The sequence below is a fragment of the Anolis sagrei genome, chromosome 5, assembly GCF_037176765.1.
Source record: "Anolis sagrei isolate rAnoSag1 chromosome 5, rAnoSag1.mat, whole genome shotgun sequence".
NCBI classification, from domain to species: domain Eukaryota; kingdom Metazoa; phylum Chordata; class Lepidosauria; order Squamata; family Dactyloidae; genus Anolis; species Anolis sagrei.
In genome coordinates this window covers 50,128,856-50,147,416 of record NC_090025.1, presented here as the reverse complement: position 1 = coordinate 50,147,416, position 18,561 = coordinate 50,128,856, and the positions used below count along the sequence as shown (strand labels likewise).

Below are 18,561 nucleotides of genomic sequence, written 5' to 3'. Positions count from 1 at the left end.
GGGGCTTCATACATGCTACCAGAGACTAACATAAAATACTAGCATTTTAATTAGGGAACATTTCATATTGCTGGAATTCATTTAGTTGGCTAATACAATAGTAATGTTTTAGGTTTTACATTGAATGCTATTTCCTGTATGCAGTTTTCTGAGGACAATGTAACTTGAAAAATGTTTTTGAAATATTATAAAAGAGAAGGAGAAAAGGTGATGATGGCCCTGCCAGTTAGTTTCCTCCCACCCAAAAGATGCCATGCATTTACATGCTAGGCTGAAAGAAATACAGTGTTCTACCTGAAAATAGACTAGTTTACACTAATTAATAATAGCTCTCTGGGGTTTGAAGCAGAGCTGTTTCCTAAGGTCAGGATATTCCAAAGGCCAAACCTGAAATGCAAAATATGTGCTCTATTACTTAGTTTCAATCTTTCAACCGAAATCACTAAATTACAAAACTGACAAACTATAAAAAATTGGATAGATAACTCAGACTTTAGGCAATTGTTTTGAATGCGACAATGTTCACTGCTATAAATAACCACTTCTCCTTGATTTTGGAGAGACAAATCCAATTAATGAATTTAAAAAATGTTTGCTTATAGGCATGTGCTACAAAAATGAAATGACTTTCCAGTAAACTCAGGAATGCTTGCTTATACCTTTTTAAAAACCACAATGAAATGGCGTATTTTTGTAACAAAGTTATAACTGGCTAGTAACTGGCAAACATATGAATCGAAAACAGTAGGTGTTGAAAGTCATTAGCTTGAAAACAGTTCTAGTACTGTAAATTGACTATCAATAGTAGGCTACCCAATTTCTGTGTCGTGGGATGTAAACTAGAAAGCCAGAAATATATTCCCAGTTTTCCTTCCTACCATTTTTAAGAAGCAAGGTGTACATTTATATAGAATACCCTCCATTAATTTTGTTTGAATGAATGCAAATTATTTTGCTCAATGTGTTGCCGAAGGCTTTCATTGCTGGAATGAAACTGGGTTGCTGTGAGTTTTCCGGGCTGTGTGGACATGTTCCAGAAGCATTCTCTCCTGCTGCTTCACCCACATCTATGGCAGGCATCCTCAGAGGTTGAGGGGTCTGTTGGAAACTAGGCAAGTGAGGTTTATATATCTGTGGAATGTCCAGGGTGGGAGAAAAAACTCTTTACTGTTTGAGACAGCTGTGAATGTTGCAATTGGCCTCCTTGATTAGCATTTAATGGCCTTGCAGCCTTAAAGCCTGGATAGTTGCTGTCTGTGGGGATTCTCTATTGGGAGGTGTCTGGAATTTTTATGTCTGGAATTCCTCTGCTTTTTTAGCGTTGCTCTTTATTAACTGTCCTGATTTTAGAGTTTTTTAAAATACAGGTAGTCAGATTTTGTTAATTTGCATGATTTCCTCCTTTCTGTTGAAATTGTCCACATGTTTGTGGATTTCAATGGCTTCTCTGTGTAGTCTGGCATGGTGGTTGTTCGAATGGCCCAGCATTTCTGTGTTTTCAAATAATATATTGTGTCCAGGTTAGCTTATCAGGTGTTCTGCTATGGCTGACTTCTCTTGTTGGTTTAGTCTGCAGTGCCTTTGATTCGTGTTCGGGCACCGCATTTGGTAGCCCATATATAGACTTGTCACTCACTTCGCTAAACTTGAAAGAAGCATAGTTTCATCCTAAAGTGGTTTGTAATTTCTAAACACATTCCTCTTCCTTTTTCTTTCTTTTACACCTCTTGCATTGATTCTGGGTTTATATAAAACCAGTGGGTGCAAATATCATACACACACACACCCCGGCAAAGAAGAGCTAGTTAGAATAACCGGTAGGATATTACAGACAGCAAGGGGTTTGGACTAACAGTATCATGGGAAAAGATTTAGTTTTACCTTAAAACTAGCTGTAGCATCACATCTTCACAATGTAAGCTGATAAGTGTTCTGAATAATGCCAAGGACACCACGCAGAGCTGAGAAAAGATAAGCACCATCAAAATCTGTAACCTTCTATCTTTACCCATTTTTTTAAAAAAATTGCACGGCACAATCATTTGATTATTTATTATTATTTACTCTATTTGTTTCTTGCTTTTATCCACCCCGAAGGGGACTCAAGGGGGGATTGCATATTTATTTTTTATTTATTTTATTTAAAACATTTATATTCCGCCCTTCTCATCCCAAAGGGCACAACATACAAAAGGCAAACATTCAATGCTGGGACATGAATAAATTATATGCATAGATTAAAAACATTTGTCTCAATGTTAAAATACACTGTTTAAAAATTGTTGTTCAATGCCTTTGAACAACAAACATTAAAATACATTAAGTTAAAGATTTATATTTGAATTTATTTATTTATTTCAGGCATTTTTATCCCATCCTTCTCACCTCCAAAGAGGAACTCAGTACAGCTTACAGCACATTAAAAACATATAAAATATTACAATCACTATTAAAAGTCACACCATCCAAAATCATAATCCTGGTACTTTTGAACAGGATTAGGGAAATATTCAAAATCGGCTGGACAACATGTCCTGAAGAATTTGGTTAACATGGTTAAACCATGATATCCACACTACAGAATTAATGCAGTTCAATTGGCATGGCTCAGTACTATGGAATAATGGAAGTTGTAGTTTGGAGAGACATCATCATTCTTTGGCAAGGAAGGCTAAAAACTTTGCAAAACTAAAACACCCATGTTTCCACAGCATTGAGCCATGGTAGTTAAAGAGGTGTCAAACTGTATTAATTTTACAGTGTAGATCCACCCCCAGTCTCACACTCCAACCTCTATAGCATGTTGGTGGCTACTATATATTCAATCAATAAGCCCTGTGAAGAAAAAATTATTTCCTTTTCTTGGCATGCAAAATCTATCTTCATACCCTTCCTTCTATTCTTGCATGCTAAGAACCATGTAATCATTGCTGGTTATAAATTCATGCATGTTCAGCAAGAACAGATGAGATAAGTCCACTATCAGAGCAGGTATAACGTGCTGTTTGCCTGAAGGAAAGGACAAAATGGTGCCCTCCTTTCCATTAAAAGAAGCAAACTGCACTGACAGCTGGATATTACTTTAGCAATGATACAACACTTCACCTGACAATAGCAAGCTAGTTTAGTGGGTATAGGACATGCCATATGGTGCACACAGCCCTCCTGTTTTAGAAAACAGACTGAAGCCTAGCCTCTAGTGGTCTGTCTCTGCTGCACCAAAGCACCTCCCACCTACACCATTTACACACTCATATTGTGCTATGATAATGTGCTGAAAGCTGTGGTGCTTGTTTCTATGTTTGACTATGTCTACGGCAGAGAAGTCATTCGGTATCACAGATGCATGTTGGCAGAGATCCCAAACTACTTGAGACTGGAGAATGCTTCATGATCCCCACCCACTCTGTCTGCGGAACAAATAATTATAGTTCAGTGGAGACAACACTGGCAAGTTGTTCGCTGCGGAAGCAGTTTGGGAGCTAATCTGTTTTGTAGTTCACACCACAGCAGTAAGTATGTGTTTGCGCATGCACGCCCTACTTGAACAATGTTTATTTGGCCTAAGATGACAGCCTTGATACATGAACACATTATGGATGTTGCACGTACCGATCATCTGGCTTTGACTGTTCTCCACCCAGATGCTACTTAGCATTTCTCATATGCAGCAGAGCCTCCTGCATCCTTTAATAAGGAATAAGTACCAGTCAAGGAGCAGGTGTGGAGGACATTTTGCTAACTGTAAACTGGAGTAGGTATTTGCTTTCTTCCCAATATTGAAAGTGCTGCCAAGATCTCTTCTGATAATAATTATATCTCAGAAAGTGTTAATATAATATCACTTTCAATAGATAAATACTTCATACCGCAAAGATCAAGGAACTGAGCTAACTGTTGTCTTGATAACATTATTTCTACTGACATGACATAGAACAAAATTATTCTACTAAAGCAAGTGTTTGCTTTCGTGCAGAGGACCGCTGTATTCTGTTTCTCTAACTTAACAAGAAGATAAATTCTACTAAGAGGGGTTTTTTTTTTGCCAGAGAGGATACATTCATTTTTAAGCCATTAAAAATAGTCATTAGTAATTTCATTACTATTTTATAAAACGTACACTTGTAAAATATAGCACATTGAATACTGATTACTTAATACATATAGAAAAAATAAAAATAAACCTTTAAAAAAACCACTTCAAACTAGAATTTCATTTTATGCTGCTGCAGGGTCAGTTTTACTATTTTCATTGTTGCTTACATTAAGGACTTCATTGTTTCAATTGCTTTCACAATTACATTTTATAGCTTTTCCATTATTTTTAATGTAATGAGTTATCTTGAGGACTTGATTTAGTCAAAAGGACACGATACTAAATTAAAAACCTAATGTAAAAATGACATAGGATGTGCAACTTGTCAGCTTCAGTATGAGAATTCAAAGCCTAATCAAATGATGCCTAATCTTCATAAAGGGAACCTAGAGTATATAGACCTGGGAGTTACTCGGTTTTTAAATTGCATTAATTAATTTCAAATAATGTAAATATGTCAGTGGTTCCCAACCTGTCATCCGTGGATCACCAGTGGGCCACAAGAACTAAAATATGGTCCGCTGCCTCACCGTATAATAACACAGCCCAACCAAAGAAATTATTGTGTTGGTGTCTTCATTTTTAATCCCATTCCTGGGGTTATTTGGGTGCTGATTCAGAAAATTGCATTGGATAGACCACATCAGCTCTAGATTATTAAAGATGGTTTTCTGTGGGTGAGCAGATGGCAACTACTGGGTGGCATATGTTTTGTATCAGAAGCCAGAGCTGATGTGGTCTATCTAATGCAATTTTCTGAATCAACACCACAAATAATCCAACCAAATCTAAAGTTGATTCGTAACCCTTTTGGTATTAACGTTGGAGAGTGGCCCCTGGTCAAATGATCCCTGGTCAAAGTGGTCCCTGGTCAAAAAAGGTTGGGAACCACTGAAATATGTCAGTAAGTTTTAACCTTGTGGTATCATTCTCAATCACCAGATGGCAGTCTTCTCTAACCAGTCCAAAGGTCTGCAATCAGTAGATTGAGGAGCTCAAAGGGCAGTTATTAGTGTTGGAATTCAACCCCACACTGCCCAAGTCTGCAGTCCTCAATGAAGAAGAATTAATTAGGCTGAGGGAATCCCTCCCCCCCCCCCCCCCCGTCTCCTGAATGACAGTTGGAACGTAGCTATTTCTTCTCTCCTCTCTTTTCTACTCTCATTCTGATTGGTTATGTAGAACTGATACTTTGCAGGTGCATTCCTTTTGCTTTTGACTTTCTGCTTTTTACATCGTAGTGTGTATTGAGATCCCTCTCTGCTTGTGTGTCAGGATAGATGTAATGATTGGAGATTCTTTCCCTCTCTCTTGAACTCTAGAAGAGATGGGGTTAGTTAATGTACTTAAGACCCAGTTATTTACTACTAAGAAATGTAGATATTATTTTTTGTAAATAAACCTTTTTTGACTTTAAAGATTGAACTTTGCTTCCTAAGCTCTAAATCAGGGGTCTCCAAACTAAGGCCCCGTGGCCAGATACGACCCTCCAAGGTTATTTACCCGGCCCTCACTCAGGGTCAACCTAAGTCTGAAACGACTTGAAAGCAGACAACAACAATCTTATCTCATCAGCTAAAAGCAGGCCCACACTTCCCACTGAAATACTAATATGTTTATATTTGTTAAAATTGTTCTTCATTTTAATTATTGTATTGTTTTAAAGTGTTTATTTTTTTCACTACAAATAAGATATGTGCAGTGTGTATAGGAATTTGTTCATTTTTTTCCAAATTATAATCCAGCCCTCCAACAGTTTGAGGGACTGTGAACTGGCCCTCTGTTTAAAAAGTTTGAGGACCCCTGTTCTAAATTCTTTATAGCCACATGGTGCTTCACGGTCTGCTTGCTGTGAGCTTAATGCTCAACTGTAAGTATCCTTTTTTGCATATTTTTGGATGCTCTGCTGTTTTGGGGTATTTTTCCCTAACAGAAAATCCTAGCAATTGGACTGTCCCTCTACCCTGCTGCAGGAGGAACTCCTCCAAAGGGATCAAGTGGCCAGGTTATTCCCTCATGAAACTGTAGAGATTCATTTTGGCAGGAAACATACTTCAAAGTGCCATGAGATCTGCCTTTCATCATACAATGTGACCAAAATGTGTTAATCTCCCACAGCTGCACATTTTACTTGAATCCAATGCAGGACTATTCTAACTCATGAAAAGTGGAGTACTTTAACAAATGAGGATTGGAGAAGTTTTATAAAATCAGCACTACAATCAAGCATTTTATCAATCTTGCTATTGTACTTATGTTGTTCAATCTTCCCATGTTCAGAACACAATAACGCAGGATTGAACAGAATGGTGTACTCAAGATTATAATCAAATGGATTAACTGAGAGACCATATGTTTGCCTGCATCTTCCTTGTTATAAAATATCCACTTTAAAATTGAAGTTAGTGACCACCCAGGTTTGTTAAAAAACAGTGAAGAGAGGAAGTTTTGAAGTGTCTTACGCAGGCACGGGCAAACTTCACCCCTCCAGGTGTTTGGACTTCAACTCCCAGAAATCACAGCCAGTTTACCAGCTGTGGGAGTTGAAGTCCAAGACTTGTGTGTGCATTTCCCCCCTGTAATATTTGCAAGCTCTATATATCATTTCCCTTTTCAAAACATTCCCTTCGTCTTCTTCTTTTGCTCTCTCTCTTTTCAAAAATAAGACTTTCCAAAATGGACAATTCTAGCCTGGGAGGAGAAGCAGAGTGAGAGAGGCTTTGGAAAAGAAAACACACTATAAAGGGAGGGGAAGAGGAGAGAGAAATATATCATATATTGCAAACAATGGCTAGAAGAAGCTGCCAGAGACTTGACCCCATTATAAGCCAAGGAAGGCTTTTTCAGCCCAAAAAAGGGCTGAAAACTTAGCTTATATTCAAGTATATACGGTACTATGCAGCCTATTCAGAGTTACACCACTCAATCTTGAACTGAACACTACTAGTGCTTTGATTTACACTTCCACATTCTGTACAATATGTGCCTGAAGGTATCTGAGTGGCTTTATTGAGATATTTCTCATCATGTAGGCTTTTCTTTTATCTGATTGCGCATGGAGCTCTTCTGCATCCTTATCAAAAAATAATAGAAAGATTACTAAATTGGATAAGTTTCCTAATGTTGCCATAACTGCTAATTACCTATGCCTTATAAAGTAAGTTAATAAAATGAGAGAGTAATTCTCAACCAGCTGGCAAAGTAGGAGAAGACAAACTGAAGGAGCGAGAGAAAGGAGCAATGCAGGAATCAGGGAACTTCACAGCGCTCATGGGTTACTCCTTTTGCCTTTCTGAGAACGTCCCATTTCCATGCAACATCCAGGTTTTTTGGAGAAATAAAACAGCAGATACCAGAAAAGTTTCCTAATGGACATACACACTTGCCATTCCACTGCTGAAGAAATGACATATTTTTCTAAAATAATCCCACATCGATAAAGATCTGTACATTTCTATTTCTGTAACCCTACCCGAAATGGAGTGTTTATGCGGCTTGTGAGTGTATCCAGAATGTGCACATTTTCGTGGCGGTGAAGTAGAATGAACCGAAGGAAGATCTTGAGTAAAGCTGGCTCTGAAACACTCCTTAGGAAGAGATCCAAGTATGCAGTTGTAGTCATGACCTCTTCCACAGTCACCTAAAATGATCATAGACAATATGAATATTTCTCCGATTATACAGTTTAAATGCAATTCATAATGCCTCCACAATTAGCCTTCCGCAACACTGTGCCCTCCGGTTGTTTCAGATTGTACTTCTCATGAATTCTAGTTAATGTGGTCATCAGTGAGTTAACATGGGAGCTGAACCTGAAGGGTAGCAGGTTTGGGAAAATCGGAACACATATTAACAAGCACAATGTGGTCATTTAAAAACATACTGACTAGATCCACTTAAAAACATCCACTTAGCGTATTTTATTAGATTAACTAAAGTATGAGAGTCTCTTCAGCACACTGAGAAGGATGCATACAGTTAAGTAATTGATTGCAAGCAGTGTCAGAAGTGCTATATATCTGTTACAGATTTTTTTGAACATTCAATCCATTAGTTGGAACTAAACTTTTCTTCATTTTTCCCATCCTGCATCTGACCTTTGAGCCACATAACTCTTTGTTCTCTCTGTATGAAACTCTAGAACATCTTTAGAATACAAGTAGTCAGTGTTCTTTCATTCTAACTTCAGCACCCTTCACACTAGTGCTCTGAAAATAAACTAGAGATCCAATTAGCTTTGGGTATTATTCCTCATGACTTTCTTTACTAGCAAAATTCTCTATTTTATATTAAGGCCAAACCAATGCTTCTAAGCTTCAAATTCCCTTGATGCTTTTCTACCCTGATCACCTGATCACCATGCTTTGCCAAGATCTTGTACAGCCAGACAGAATGCTTTGCCAGCCCTGCCAAAGAGTCCATCAAACTGCAGAGCTTTGTTCCGCATGAAGAGGAGCGCACTTTGATCTTTGAAGCCAAGCAAGCTCCTAGGCAAGTCACAATGGATTATGAAGGAGTTTGTTAAGAAGTGGGCTTTAGGTCCTAGAACATGGCTACTGAACAATCTCTGAATTCTGTTGTACGTTTTCACAAGAAAACTTCTTGCTCAGGCTCTCTGTGTAAATGTACTTTCACCAGAATTGCTGTGAGTAGTAACAGCTTAGCACCCAGTTTAGTCTTCATAGTGATGCTGCGCTTCTTTTTCTTTTGAGTGTGCTTATTTGAGGAAGGGGGAATTTACTATAGTATAGTATTTGCATTTAAAGTGAGTGTGTGTGGACTACTTCTCAATTCAGAAGCAGCTATTTCTTCTTGGAGGTCTTTTTTGGGTGCATAACAACAACAACAACAACAACAACAACAACAACAACAATGTGTAATTTCATATTGTTGATCTGTCTAAAATGGGTTTGTACTTTATTTTATTTTATTTTGCTGTGTTCTGTTGTATATTGTTTACTGTATTGCAGGGCTTGGCCCCATGTAAGCCGCCCCGAGCCCCCTTGGGGAGATGGTGGCAGGGTATAAATAAAGATTATTATTATTATTAACAACATTCTTATATCCTGCCACCATCTCCCTGAAGGGACTCAGTGCGGCTTACAGACGGCACGAAATGCCTAAAAACAAACATAAAAATGAACACATAGAATTTTGTTTATTCGTTCAGTCGCTTTCAACTCTTCGTGACCTCATGGACCAGTCCACGCCAGAGCTCCCTGTCAGACGTGGCCACCTCAGGCTCCTTCAAAGTCAAGCCAGTCACTTCAAGAATACCATCCATCCATCTTGCCCTTGGCCGGCCCATCTGCCTATTTTCCTTCCATTTTCCCCAGAATCATTGTCTTCTCCAAGCTTTCCTGTCTTCTCATTATGTGGTCAAAGTACTTAATCTTTGCCTCTAACATCTTTCCCTCCAATGAGCAGTCAGGCTTTATTTCCTGGAGTGTGGACTGGTTTGATCTTTTTGCGGTCCAAGGCACTCTCAGAATTTTCCTCCAACACCACAGTTCAAAAGCATCTATCTTCCTTCGCCGAGCCTTCCTTATAGTCCAGCTCTCACATCCATTGGTTACTATGGGGAATACCATTGCTTTAACTACGTGGATCTTTGTTGATGTCTCTACTCTTTACTATTTTATCGAGATTGGTCATTGCTGTCCTCCCAAAAAGTAAACGTCTTCTGATTTCCTGGCTGCAGTCTGCGTCTGCAGTAATCTTCACGTCTAGAAATACGAAGTCTGTCATGGCCTCCACGCTTTCTCCCTCTATTTGCCAGTTATCAATCAGTCTGGTTGCCATAATCTTGGGGTTTTTTTATGCTCAACTGCAACCCAGCTTTTGCACTTTCTTCTTAGAATGCAATAAAACACATGTGCATATAAAAACATCAATTCAAACTCCTTTGCATCACTGGTTACACATGTTGCAAGTATATGTGATTCTTAACATGTACATGCAGCAACAAATCGTGCACCTGTTCTCTTTCATGACTTCACTGTTAAGAAATGACTATTCACTAAAAACTAAGTTTTGTTATTTGCTATTGAAAAAAGTATACAGAGCAAATTAAAAAAATATTTTCTTAAACAGTTTCTGAAATCATTTCCAAAAAATTATTTTGAAGTGTTATTTATTAATGTTTATACTATTGTGTCATTTTAATTGTATGGAGTGATATTTGTTTATTGCTGATATTGTTTCCTGTATCTGTTGGTTGTTGTAAGCTGCCATGAGTCCCTTTGGGGAGAGGGGCAGAAGGAGGAGGAGGAAGAGCATGGCAGAATATCCAAAGAACAGGCCATCACATTATTGCTCAAGAGGTGTGAGGGGCCATGGTGGCACAGTGAGTTAATAAACTCTTGTGCTGCTGAACTGCTGACCTGAAGGTTGGAGTTCGAATCTGCGGGACAAGGGGAGCTCGCACTGTCAGCACTAGCCATTGCTAACCTAGCAGTTCAAAAACATGCAAATGTGAGTAGATAAATAGGTACTGCCTTGGCAGGAAAGGCATAAGATGCTCAAAGCAGCCATGCTGGTCACATTACCATGAGGTAACAACACAGGCTTCCTGACTTGGAAATGGAGAACGCAACCTTCCTCGGAGCCAGAGATGAGCACCACCTCCAAAGCCGGAAATGAAAGGAGAAGCTTTGGCTGTTATTTGTGTTTCTGTGTCTCATTATATTGTAACAAGGCATTGATTGTTTACTGTAATCCACTCTGAGTCTCCATGGGGAGAAAGGCGGAATATAAATAAAGTGTTATTATTATTATTATTAAAATATTCCTAGTATTGTCATTTTTTCCTACTTTTGTTGCCTCTGCACTACCAAATATTTCTCAACAACTAGAGCAGATTGTGGCGAATATACAGATTCCACATTAGTAAATCACATGTTGCCCATTTATGATATAGAAATTTAAAATTCCACAAGGACAAGCTATAGCAAAAAGAAAAAGAAAAAGAAAAAGCTTGGGTTTTGCTTACAGCACTCAAGGATTGTGCTGACTTTCTGTCACCTGGTTATTAACAAAGAGAACAAAGATCGATTGCTCTATAGGTCTCTATATAGCAATAAAGTAGATAGATACAGCTTAAAAAGCACTAATCAGGGAAAGCCTAACTGAATCTCACTGAAGACACCATAATACAGTGAGCCCTTAATGTTTGGGGTTTAGTTCCAGGACACCCCTCACCCCCCGTGGATCCCAATATCAGTGGATGCTCAAGATCCCTTTGTACATAATGGTGCAGTAAATTGGTGTGTTTTATATATCATGGTAAAAACAAAGTTTGCTTTGGGAAGGTACTCTTGGAGGGGAGATTTTCAATCTGTGGTACTATAGAGGGCCAACAGTACTGCTTAGTAAGTTCATCATGTCTAGAGATGAACACTATTTCTTTTAAAAGGCACACATACCAATTGCACCTCTGTATTGGATGGTAGGTGCCTATGCTATTTTTATAACAAAAATGAGCGCATGTTGCTTTGCTAATGCAATCTTTTAAAGCTCATTTATCAGAAGGTGCCTGATATTTTGAAGCCAACCTTTGCTCTCTGGACTAAGACTGCAAAGTCAGCATTTTAAAAATAGTTACCGATGAGCCTAATAGGCTTAAAAATGCAAACACAAAAACATGTAGACCTGTTCATATGAAAAGGGGCATAAACCATCTTTTGTTAACTATAGTTTTAAAAAGCTGTCATTCCTCAACAATTTGGAAAATATTTCAGTGTGTGGTATTTGCACAAAATGTAGATTATTTTGAAAGACTGCTTTTTTCATGCAGCATGTTAGCTGCATTTAAAGAGAACGTTTTGTCATATTTTAAGCATTTCTTAAGATTGTACTCATAAGCATACAGCTTTCTTTACTCAGAACATTACATCCTTAAATTAAATGGCTTCCTAAGACTTTCCATTCATGTTTACATATAAAACGCATTTAATTACCAACTGAAAGCTTCCATACGTTACAAAAATTAGTGCATACAGCTATAGAGGACCTATACTTCACAATGAACTATAAAAAAACTATTAAAAATCATGGATATGCTTATTTTTAGGATCACATTTTCCTTTCATTTCAACATCCACGCTGCTTGAATATGGCTTCAAACCTTCCTTTCACTTCTGCAGTAATCTTGCCAAGAATGTATCAACAATAACAATGACTACTATAAAATAACTTACAAAAACCAAGATCTTAAAATATACTATATCTGAATAGTGTATATTATGTGCATATTATGATGTCCCCTTAAACTAAAAAAGATCAAAGCATCATTTTGGACACTGAGCTTTATATACTACCAAGAACTTGCATGCAAATTTACATTTAGCATCCCTTCCAAGTTCAGAAAGCAGCTGTTCAAAAAATCAACACTAGCCAATAGGACAACCAGAGCCTGTACATAATATTATTGTGGAGAATGCCAAGAAATATAAATGAGAAATTAAATAAACAAAACTAGGGAGTACACTTGAAATCCAGTAACATTTTTATGGACCATTCTTCAATTTCAAAAAATTAAGAATCTTAACCGTTCTAAGTGCCGCTATACTAGATAAGTGAAATGACTCAATACAGCATTTATGTTATACCATCAATTCTCAGAGAGCATATATAAACTATGACTAACTTTAGTTATGGGAATAAACAAAAAAGCAAGCACATCTTTAAGGTAGGGCGAGATTTCTACATAGTATCTCCAAAATGAAGACTGGGGGAGAGGGGACCATTCATTTCATTGGTGGTCATCATGTAATAATAACAATAACAACAGCAACAACAACATTATTTGTATCCCACCTATCTCCCCAGGGGGACTCAGGACGGTTTCCAACAAACAAAGGCAAACCTTCAATGCCAATACCTTACCTTACTTCTTTTCCACTATAAGACTTCCAAAAATTTGAAAACTCGCCATGATATCCCTTTATATCTACTTTTCTTACAACTCCAGAGCCAGTTGGTCTGTGCTAAGGGTTCACAGTCAGGCACAAATCTTGACTATTCAAATTAATACATTGATAACATGCTCCACCATTTTGGTAATCAAATGGAAAGGAGCTGGTGCAGGAAGAAAAATTGGGTGAGGTCTGAATAATTTTTTTAAAATTATCACATGGATAAGAGAGGTAGATACAGATTATTATCACCTAAGGAAATTACTTAGTGATTATTAATGATTTTGAAAAACGGAATAATTATTGTCTACTAGTGAAAAAAATCTTCCTTAACTAATTCAACGATAAGTGACCTATACCAAATGGAAACATCATAAAATATGTGTCATGATGTTTAGTATATAATTTTCAAATACTGTTTTATACTGAATTTGTAAAATAAGCCAAAAGGAAGAGCTAATTTTTCACTTTTTTAAAAGTGTTTGAACATTTTGGTTTCATCCATGTCTTTTATTTGTCTCTCAAATCCACTAGATGGTGCACTATAACCTTCTCTATAGGACATGTTCAAAGATGCCATAAATGACATTGCTGAAAACTACCATGTAGTCAGCATACATTTAGATTGCAAAAAAAAGAATAATCTGGGACAACCTCTACTTCTAATTAAATCAGACAATTAAGAAGGGAAATTGAAGATCGTATCAATTCTTCAACATCATTTGGCTCTTTATCATACAGTTTATTCAATTATAATATTTTTCTAGACTTTTGAGAGGAGAATTCTAATGTTCCATTAGCTTATACTATAAAATATTTTATACTAAATTTAGATCCTTATTCCTCATCTTTATGCTTCCCTGTTTGGGTCTCTCCAGTACCAACAATATATGAAAGCTTGTTGTTGTTGTTTATTTGTTCAGTTGTTTCCGACTGTTTGTGACCTCATGGACGAACCCATGCCAGAGCTCCCTGTCAGCCGTCACCACTGCCAGCTCCTTCAGCGTCAAGCCAGCCACTTCAAGGATAGCATCTATCCACCTTGTCCTTGGTCAGAGAGTGTCCTTCCATTTTCCTCAGCATCATTATCTTCTCCAAACTTTCCTGTCTTCTCATTATTTGGTCAAAATACTTCATCTTTGCCTTTAATATCCTTCCCTCCAGTGAGCAGTCAGCCTTTGTTTTCTATAGTATGGACTAGTTTGATCTTCTTGCAATCCAAGGCACTCTGAGAATTTTCCTCCAACACCACAGTTCAAAAGCATCTATCTTCCTTCACTCAGCCTTCCTTATGGCCCAGCTCTCACATCATTAGGCTACTATGTAGAATACCTATGAAAGCTTATAAGGTAAAGGTAAAGCCCAGTCATGTCTGACTCTGATGTGTGGTGCTCATCTCCATTTCTAAGCCGAAAAGCTGGCGTTGTCCATAGACACTTCCAAGGTCATGTGGCCGGCATGATTGCATGGAACACCGTTACCTTCCCGCCGGAGTGGTACCTATTGATCTTCTCACATTTGCATGTTTTCGAACTGCTAGGATGGCAGAAGCTAGAGCTGACAGTGGAACCTCACGCCGCTCCCCGGAATCAAATCTGCAACCTTTCGGTCAACAAGCTCAGCAGCTCAGTGCTTTAACCCACTGCACCACCGGGGGCTCTCATGAAAGCTTATACCATGATGTATTCCTTAGTCCACAAGATACAGAGTGAAGGCAAAAATGCTCTACCTTCTAGGCTTTCTGAATAGGCATGGATTAGCCAAAGCACTAGTCTATATCTGTAGAATCATCAATTCAATCCCATGTCTGATTAGGATCAGAACTTCAAAAGGGACAGGCTTGATCAGGATTAGGATTCAGAGAATGTCCATATTTGCAAGAAAATTGTGGAAGTTGTAGTCCCACAAAAATAAAGTTTCTAGTCTCTGATCAACATACTATCAGATGTTTAAAGCTCTAGAATATATACCAATTATGCCTGCTATCATACTTCTAACTTTAAAAAATATCTTGGAGGCAGGATTTGTGTTTCTTTCAAATATGTACATTGCTCAGAATACTGAAATATCAATGAACTTCAATGGATATTAATATCTGTTTGGTTTGCACACAGCGGGAATACAAAAGACAAAGGCAGGAAGCAGAAAAAAGAGCTCAAAAGTAATAGGCAAGTAAAGATGACAGGACTTGCTGAGAAAACTAAGAAAAGAAGGACTTTTTGGCAATATTAATAATTCTATTAATTATCTACATGGCAGGTTGTTCAGAAAGCTTTTCAAATGCTAATGAGACTGTCATAGCAATCTCTCATTTAAACATTGAAATGTTCATGCTATACCAACGAAAGAAAGCATTACTGAAATATCAGCTTGCGCTTTAGGTGTGCATCCAGGTGCCAGGTTGAGTTAATCCTCTGCCTCTCCAAAGCATAACCTGATGAATTTATGGCCAACACCTGGAGTACATCACACCCATTTAGGCAAGATGTTTAAAACGTTATAAGAATGGAGTGTATCATACATTTATGTTACAAAGAAATGAGCCATAGGCAGCAATCACCAGACTGTGAATTTTGCCAGCAAATCAGCTTAAAAGTCAAATACATTTCCACCCATTCACATGTAATCCACTCCAGGAGTTAAACTGATTTCTTGTATTTATTTGTGCGACTTTAGTTTTACAAACATTTACAAATCTTATAACAAGGAAGGATATAGTGAAAATCATTTGCAGGTCTTAAAATTCAGTTTCCTTAAGGTTAGGCTAAATAACTAACAAGTAAATATATCCATTAGGCTATCCAATAAAACATAGAACTGACAACAGAAGATCTGATCCTTGAAAGCTGAGTTCTATCATTATTGTACAGATCTGTTTACAAGCTAAAGCAAATATTTGTATGCTGACTTACTGTCTAGAGCAGAGGTGGAGAACCTTTTTTCTGCTAAGGGCCATTTGAATATGTATGACAACATTTCCAGGCCAGATCTCTATCTATCTAATTAAAACTAAATAATTATAAAATTATATATTTTATAGTCCTAAATCATAAAATTATATATAAACATCAAATGAAACTTCCAAAGGTCACACAGCACAGGTAAGCTGCCTGTGTGTGCACACGTTTACCACCTTTGACTCAGCTAGCAAAAACAAGAGTGAAAGGAGGATAATGGACCTGCATGAGAAGAGGGACTCAGAAAAGGCCCAATTTTGAATAGTAAGTGACACTTGGGTCACAAAAGAGTTAGTGTGTTGGGTTGGAGGAGCAACAGGAGCCAGATTAATTGGGCGGCATGGGGCAGGTTTCCATCCTTCCTATGGGTAGAAACAACCCTAACTATAGTGTAAATGCCTGAGAGGCACCTATTATCCACTGGGACAGAAAAGGAGAGGCAGCAAGGAAGGAAAGGCCTAGTTTGGAAATAGCAGCCTGCTTACCACCTCTTGCAGTGGTGCCAATTCTACAGTTCACCTTCATCCCTGTGCCAACCCTGATACCACAGCAAACCAGGAAAAACAATTCACACAAATTATAGGCATGGGTTCTGTAGAGTGATGCAGAACTCCTGCTGATCCAGCCTTGAAAGGAGTAGAAAGGGGGTCAGAGGAGGGCAGCCAGAGCTCATAAAACTCTGGCTCCTGTTTCCCCAGGTGACCTGCCTCAGCAGGCAGTTTGACACTGTCTCTATTCAGGGTGGCCATCAAAAGTGCTCCCTCACCTTCAGCAGCCACAGGTCTACCTGCCTTGGGTGCAAAGTATTTTGTTTTGATTGCTGTTCTAATCTTGCATCTTGGACAGGAACATATCCAACATCTGAATCATCAATTCTCAAGGTCTTTTCTGTGGGCTGAAATTTCCTTAAACTGAGATTCAGTATGTGCAAGGATGATTAAAGACAGTAGATCCAAGTCACTACTTGGTCAATATTGAGTAGGAGACCAAAGAGCGGACCAAATTATCTTGGGTGGCGTGTATGGGCCTCCAGGCCAGACATTCTCCACCCCTGGTCTAGAGGTTTCTTCCAAAGTGGAGAGAAGATCTTCTCTGGTTACTGTTGCTTATATCCTTACACAATTCCTACTGTAATGAATCAGTATAGTATGTAGCAGAGTTTAGTATATAATAAGAGAATAAAGACCTTTCCTAACCCAGATGTGATTTAAAAAATAACTCAAGAGTCAACTGGCAAGTAGCACTGTTCCCTGAGAAACATAGGAATCTTCACCAAGGACATACAGAGGAGACCAGATGATGTAGGCCAATGTAGACAATATAGCACATTGTATATTATAAATTTCTGCCAACCTAGCAGTTTGAAAACATGCAAATGTGAGTAGATCAATATGTACCACTTCGGCAGGAACTCCATGCAGTCATGCCTGCCACATGACCTTGAAGGTGACTACGGACAACAAGTCTTCGGCTTAGAAGTGGAGATGAGCACCACCTCCAAGAGTTAGACATGACTACACTTAATGTCAAGGGGAAACCTTTACCTTTATATTATAAATATACACAAAAATCTACATAAAATCTGTGGAAGACCGTATTTCTTAGTCACACAAGAGCCTAACTGGCCATGCAAAACAACCATTCCATATGCAGCTATTCATCAGACTAAAAACAGTTTTCCCTACTGAAAGAAAATACTCTTAAAATCAAAACCCAACAACAGGTGGTTGAGGTAATAAAATTAAACATGAATATTTATTTATTTATTTATTTCATATTTAATATCATACACATAATGTTGTTAGGCCACTAAATACTGGTAATGATATTTAACAAACACATACTGACCTTATGAAGAGCTGGGGCCATAACAGGTACCAGAAACCCATTATAAATGTAGTTCACAAGCTGGTTACGAATCAGAGAATGGGACACCTAAAAGAAGAGACAAAGAGTGTTGAAAGTTTATCTGGGCTGGAACATCATATTACTTTATGGTGAATATATTTGAAGACATTTACATTGGATTAAAAATCATTATTTACTTCCAATAAGTCCTCCTTCTGTTGGAAATTACAACATTCTTCAAGCCTCCTCTAGTTATTTATCTTTAATCCCCTTGGTTACTTATTGTATGTATGTTCTGATATGCAGCTTTCTTTCCTTGCTCTATGGTTTGTTTTTGTTTTTTTTGAGAAGTTGTGGGAGGGGCTGCAGACCACAAGATCTGCTTTGAGACTCACACAGAGCACAGATTTCTTTAGACTTTGGGACTACTCAGATCGCAGACTTGCAAACCTGTTCATCATAAAAGAGATGTTCTGACCAGATGGCACAGAAACTATCTCAAACATATCTGTAACTGACTGATAAGTTGGGTACCTGTGTATGCTGAACACATGAAAGTTGTGAGTAAACCAAATATGTTATATTTACCAAAGCCTATTTCATTTTTGTCTCTTGAGTGCATAATATAAAACAAGTTGTTTTATGGGACAGTAGATATATATATTTTGGGCACTGAAAAGCACTTCTGAAAAACGTCTATTTTTATGTATTGGCATATTCTCTGTTTCCTAACAGATCATAGACA

General features: G+C 37.9%; 1 protein-coding gene across 2 annotated transcripts in view; it reads right to left on the bottom strand.

Annotated features, from left to right (window-relative positions):
- FHIP1A (FHF complex subunit HOOK interacting protein 1A) overlaps positions 1-18,561 on the bottom strand; it is a 122,778-nt gene that overhangs the window by 36,292 nt on the left and 67,925 nt on the right. For both annotated transcript variants that reach the window (XM_060778839.2, XM_060778840.2), the window contains exons 6-8: positions 17,817-17,903; positions 7,569-7,736; positions 1,882-1,961 (exon numbers count right to left, since the gene is read on the bottom strand). In XM_060778839.2, the coding sequence (XP_060634822.2) occupies positions 1,882-1,961; positions 7,569-7,736; positions 17,817-17,903 (335 nt within the window). The remainder of the gene's footprint in view (positions 1-1,881; positions 1,962-7,568; positions 7,737-17,816; positions 17,904-18,561) is intronic.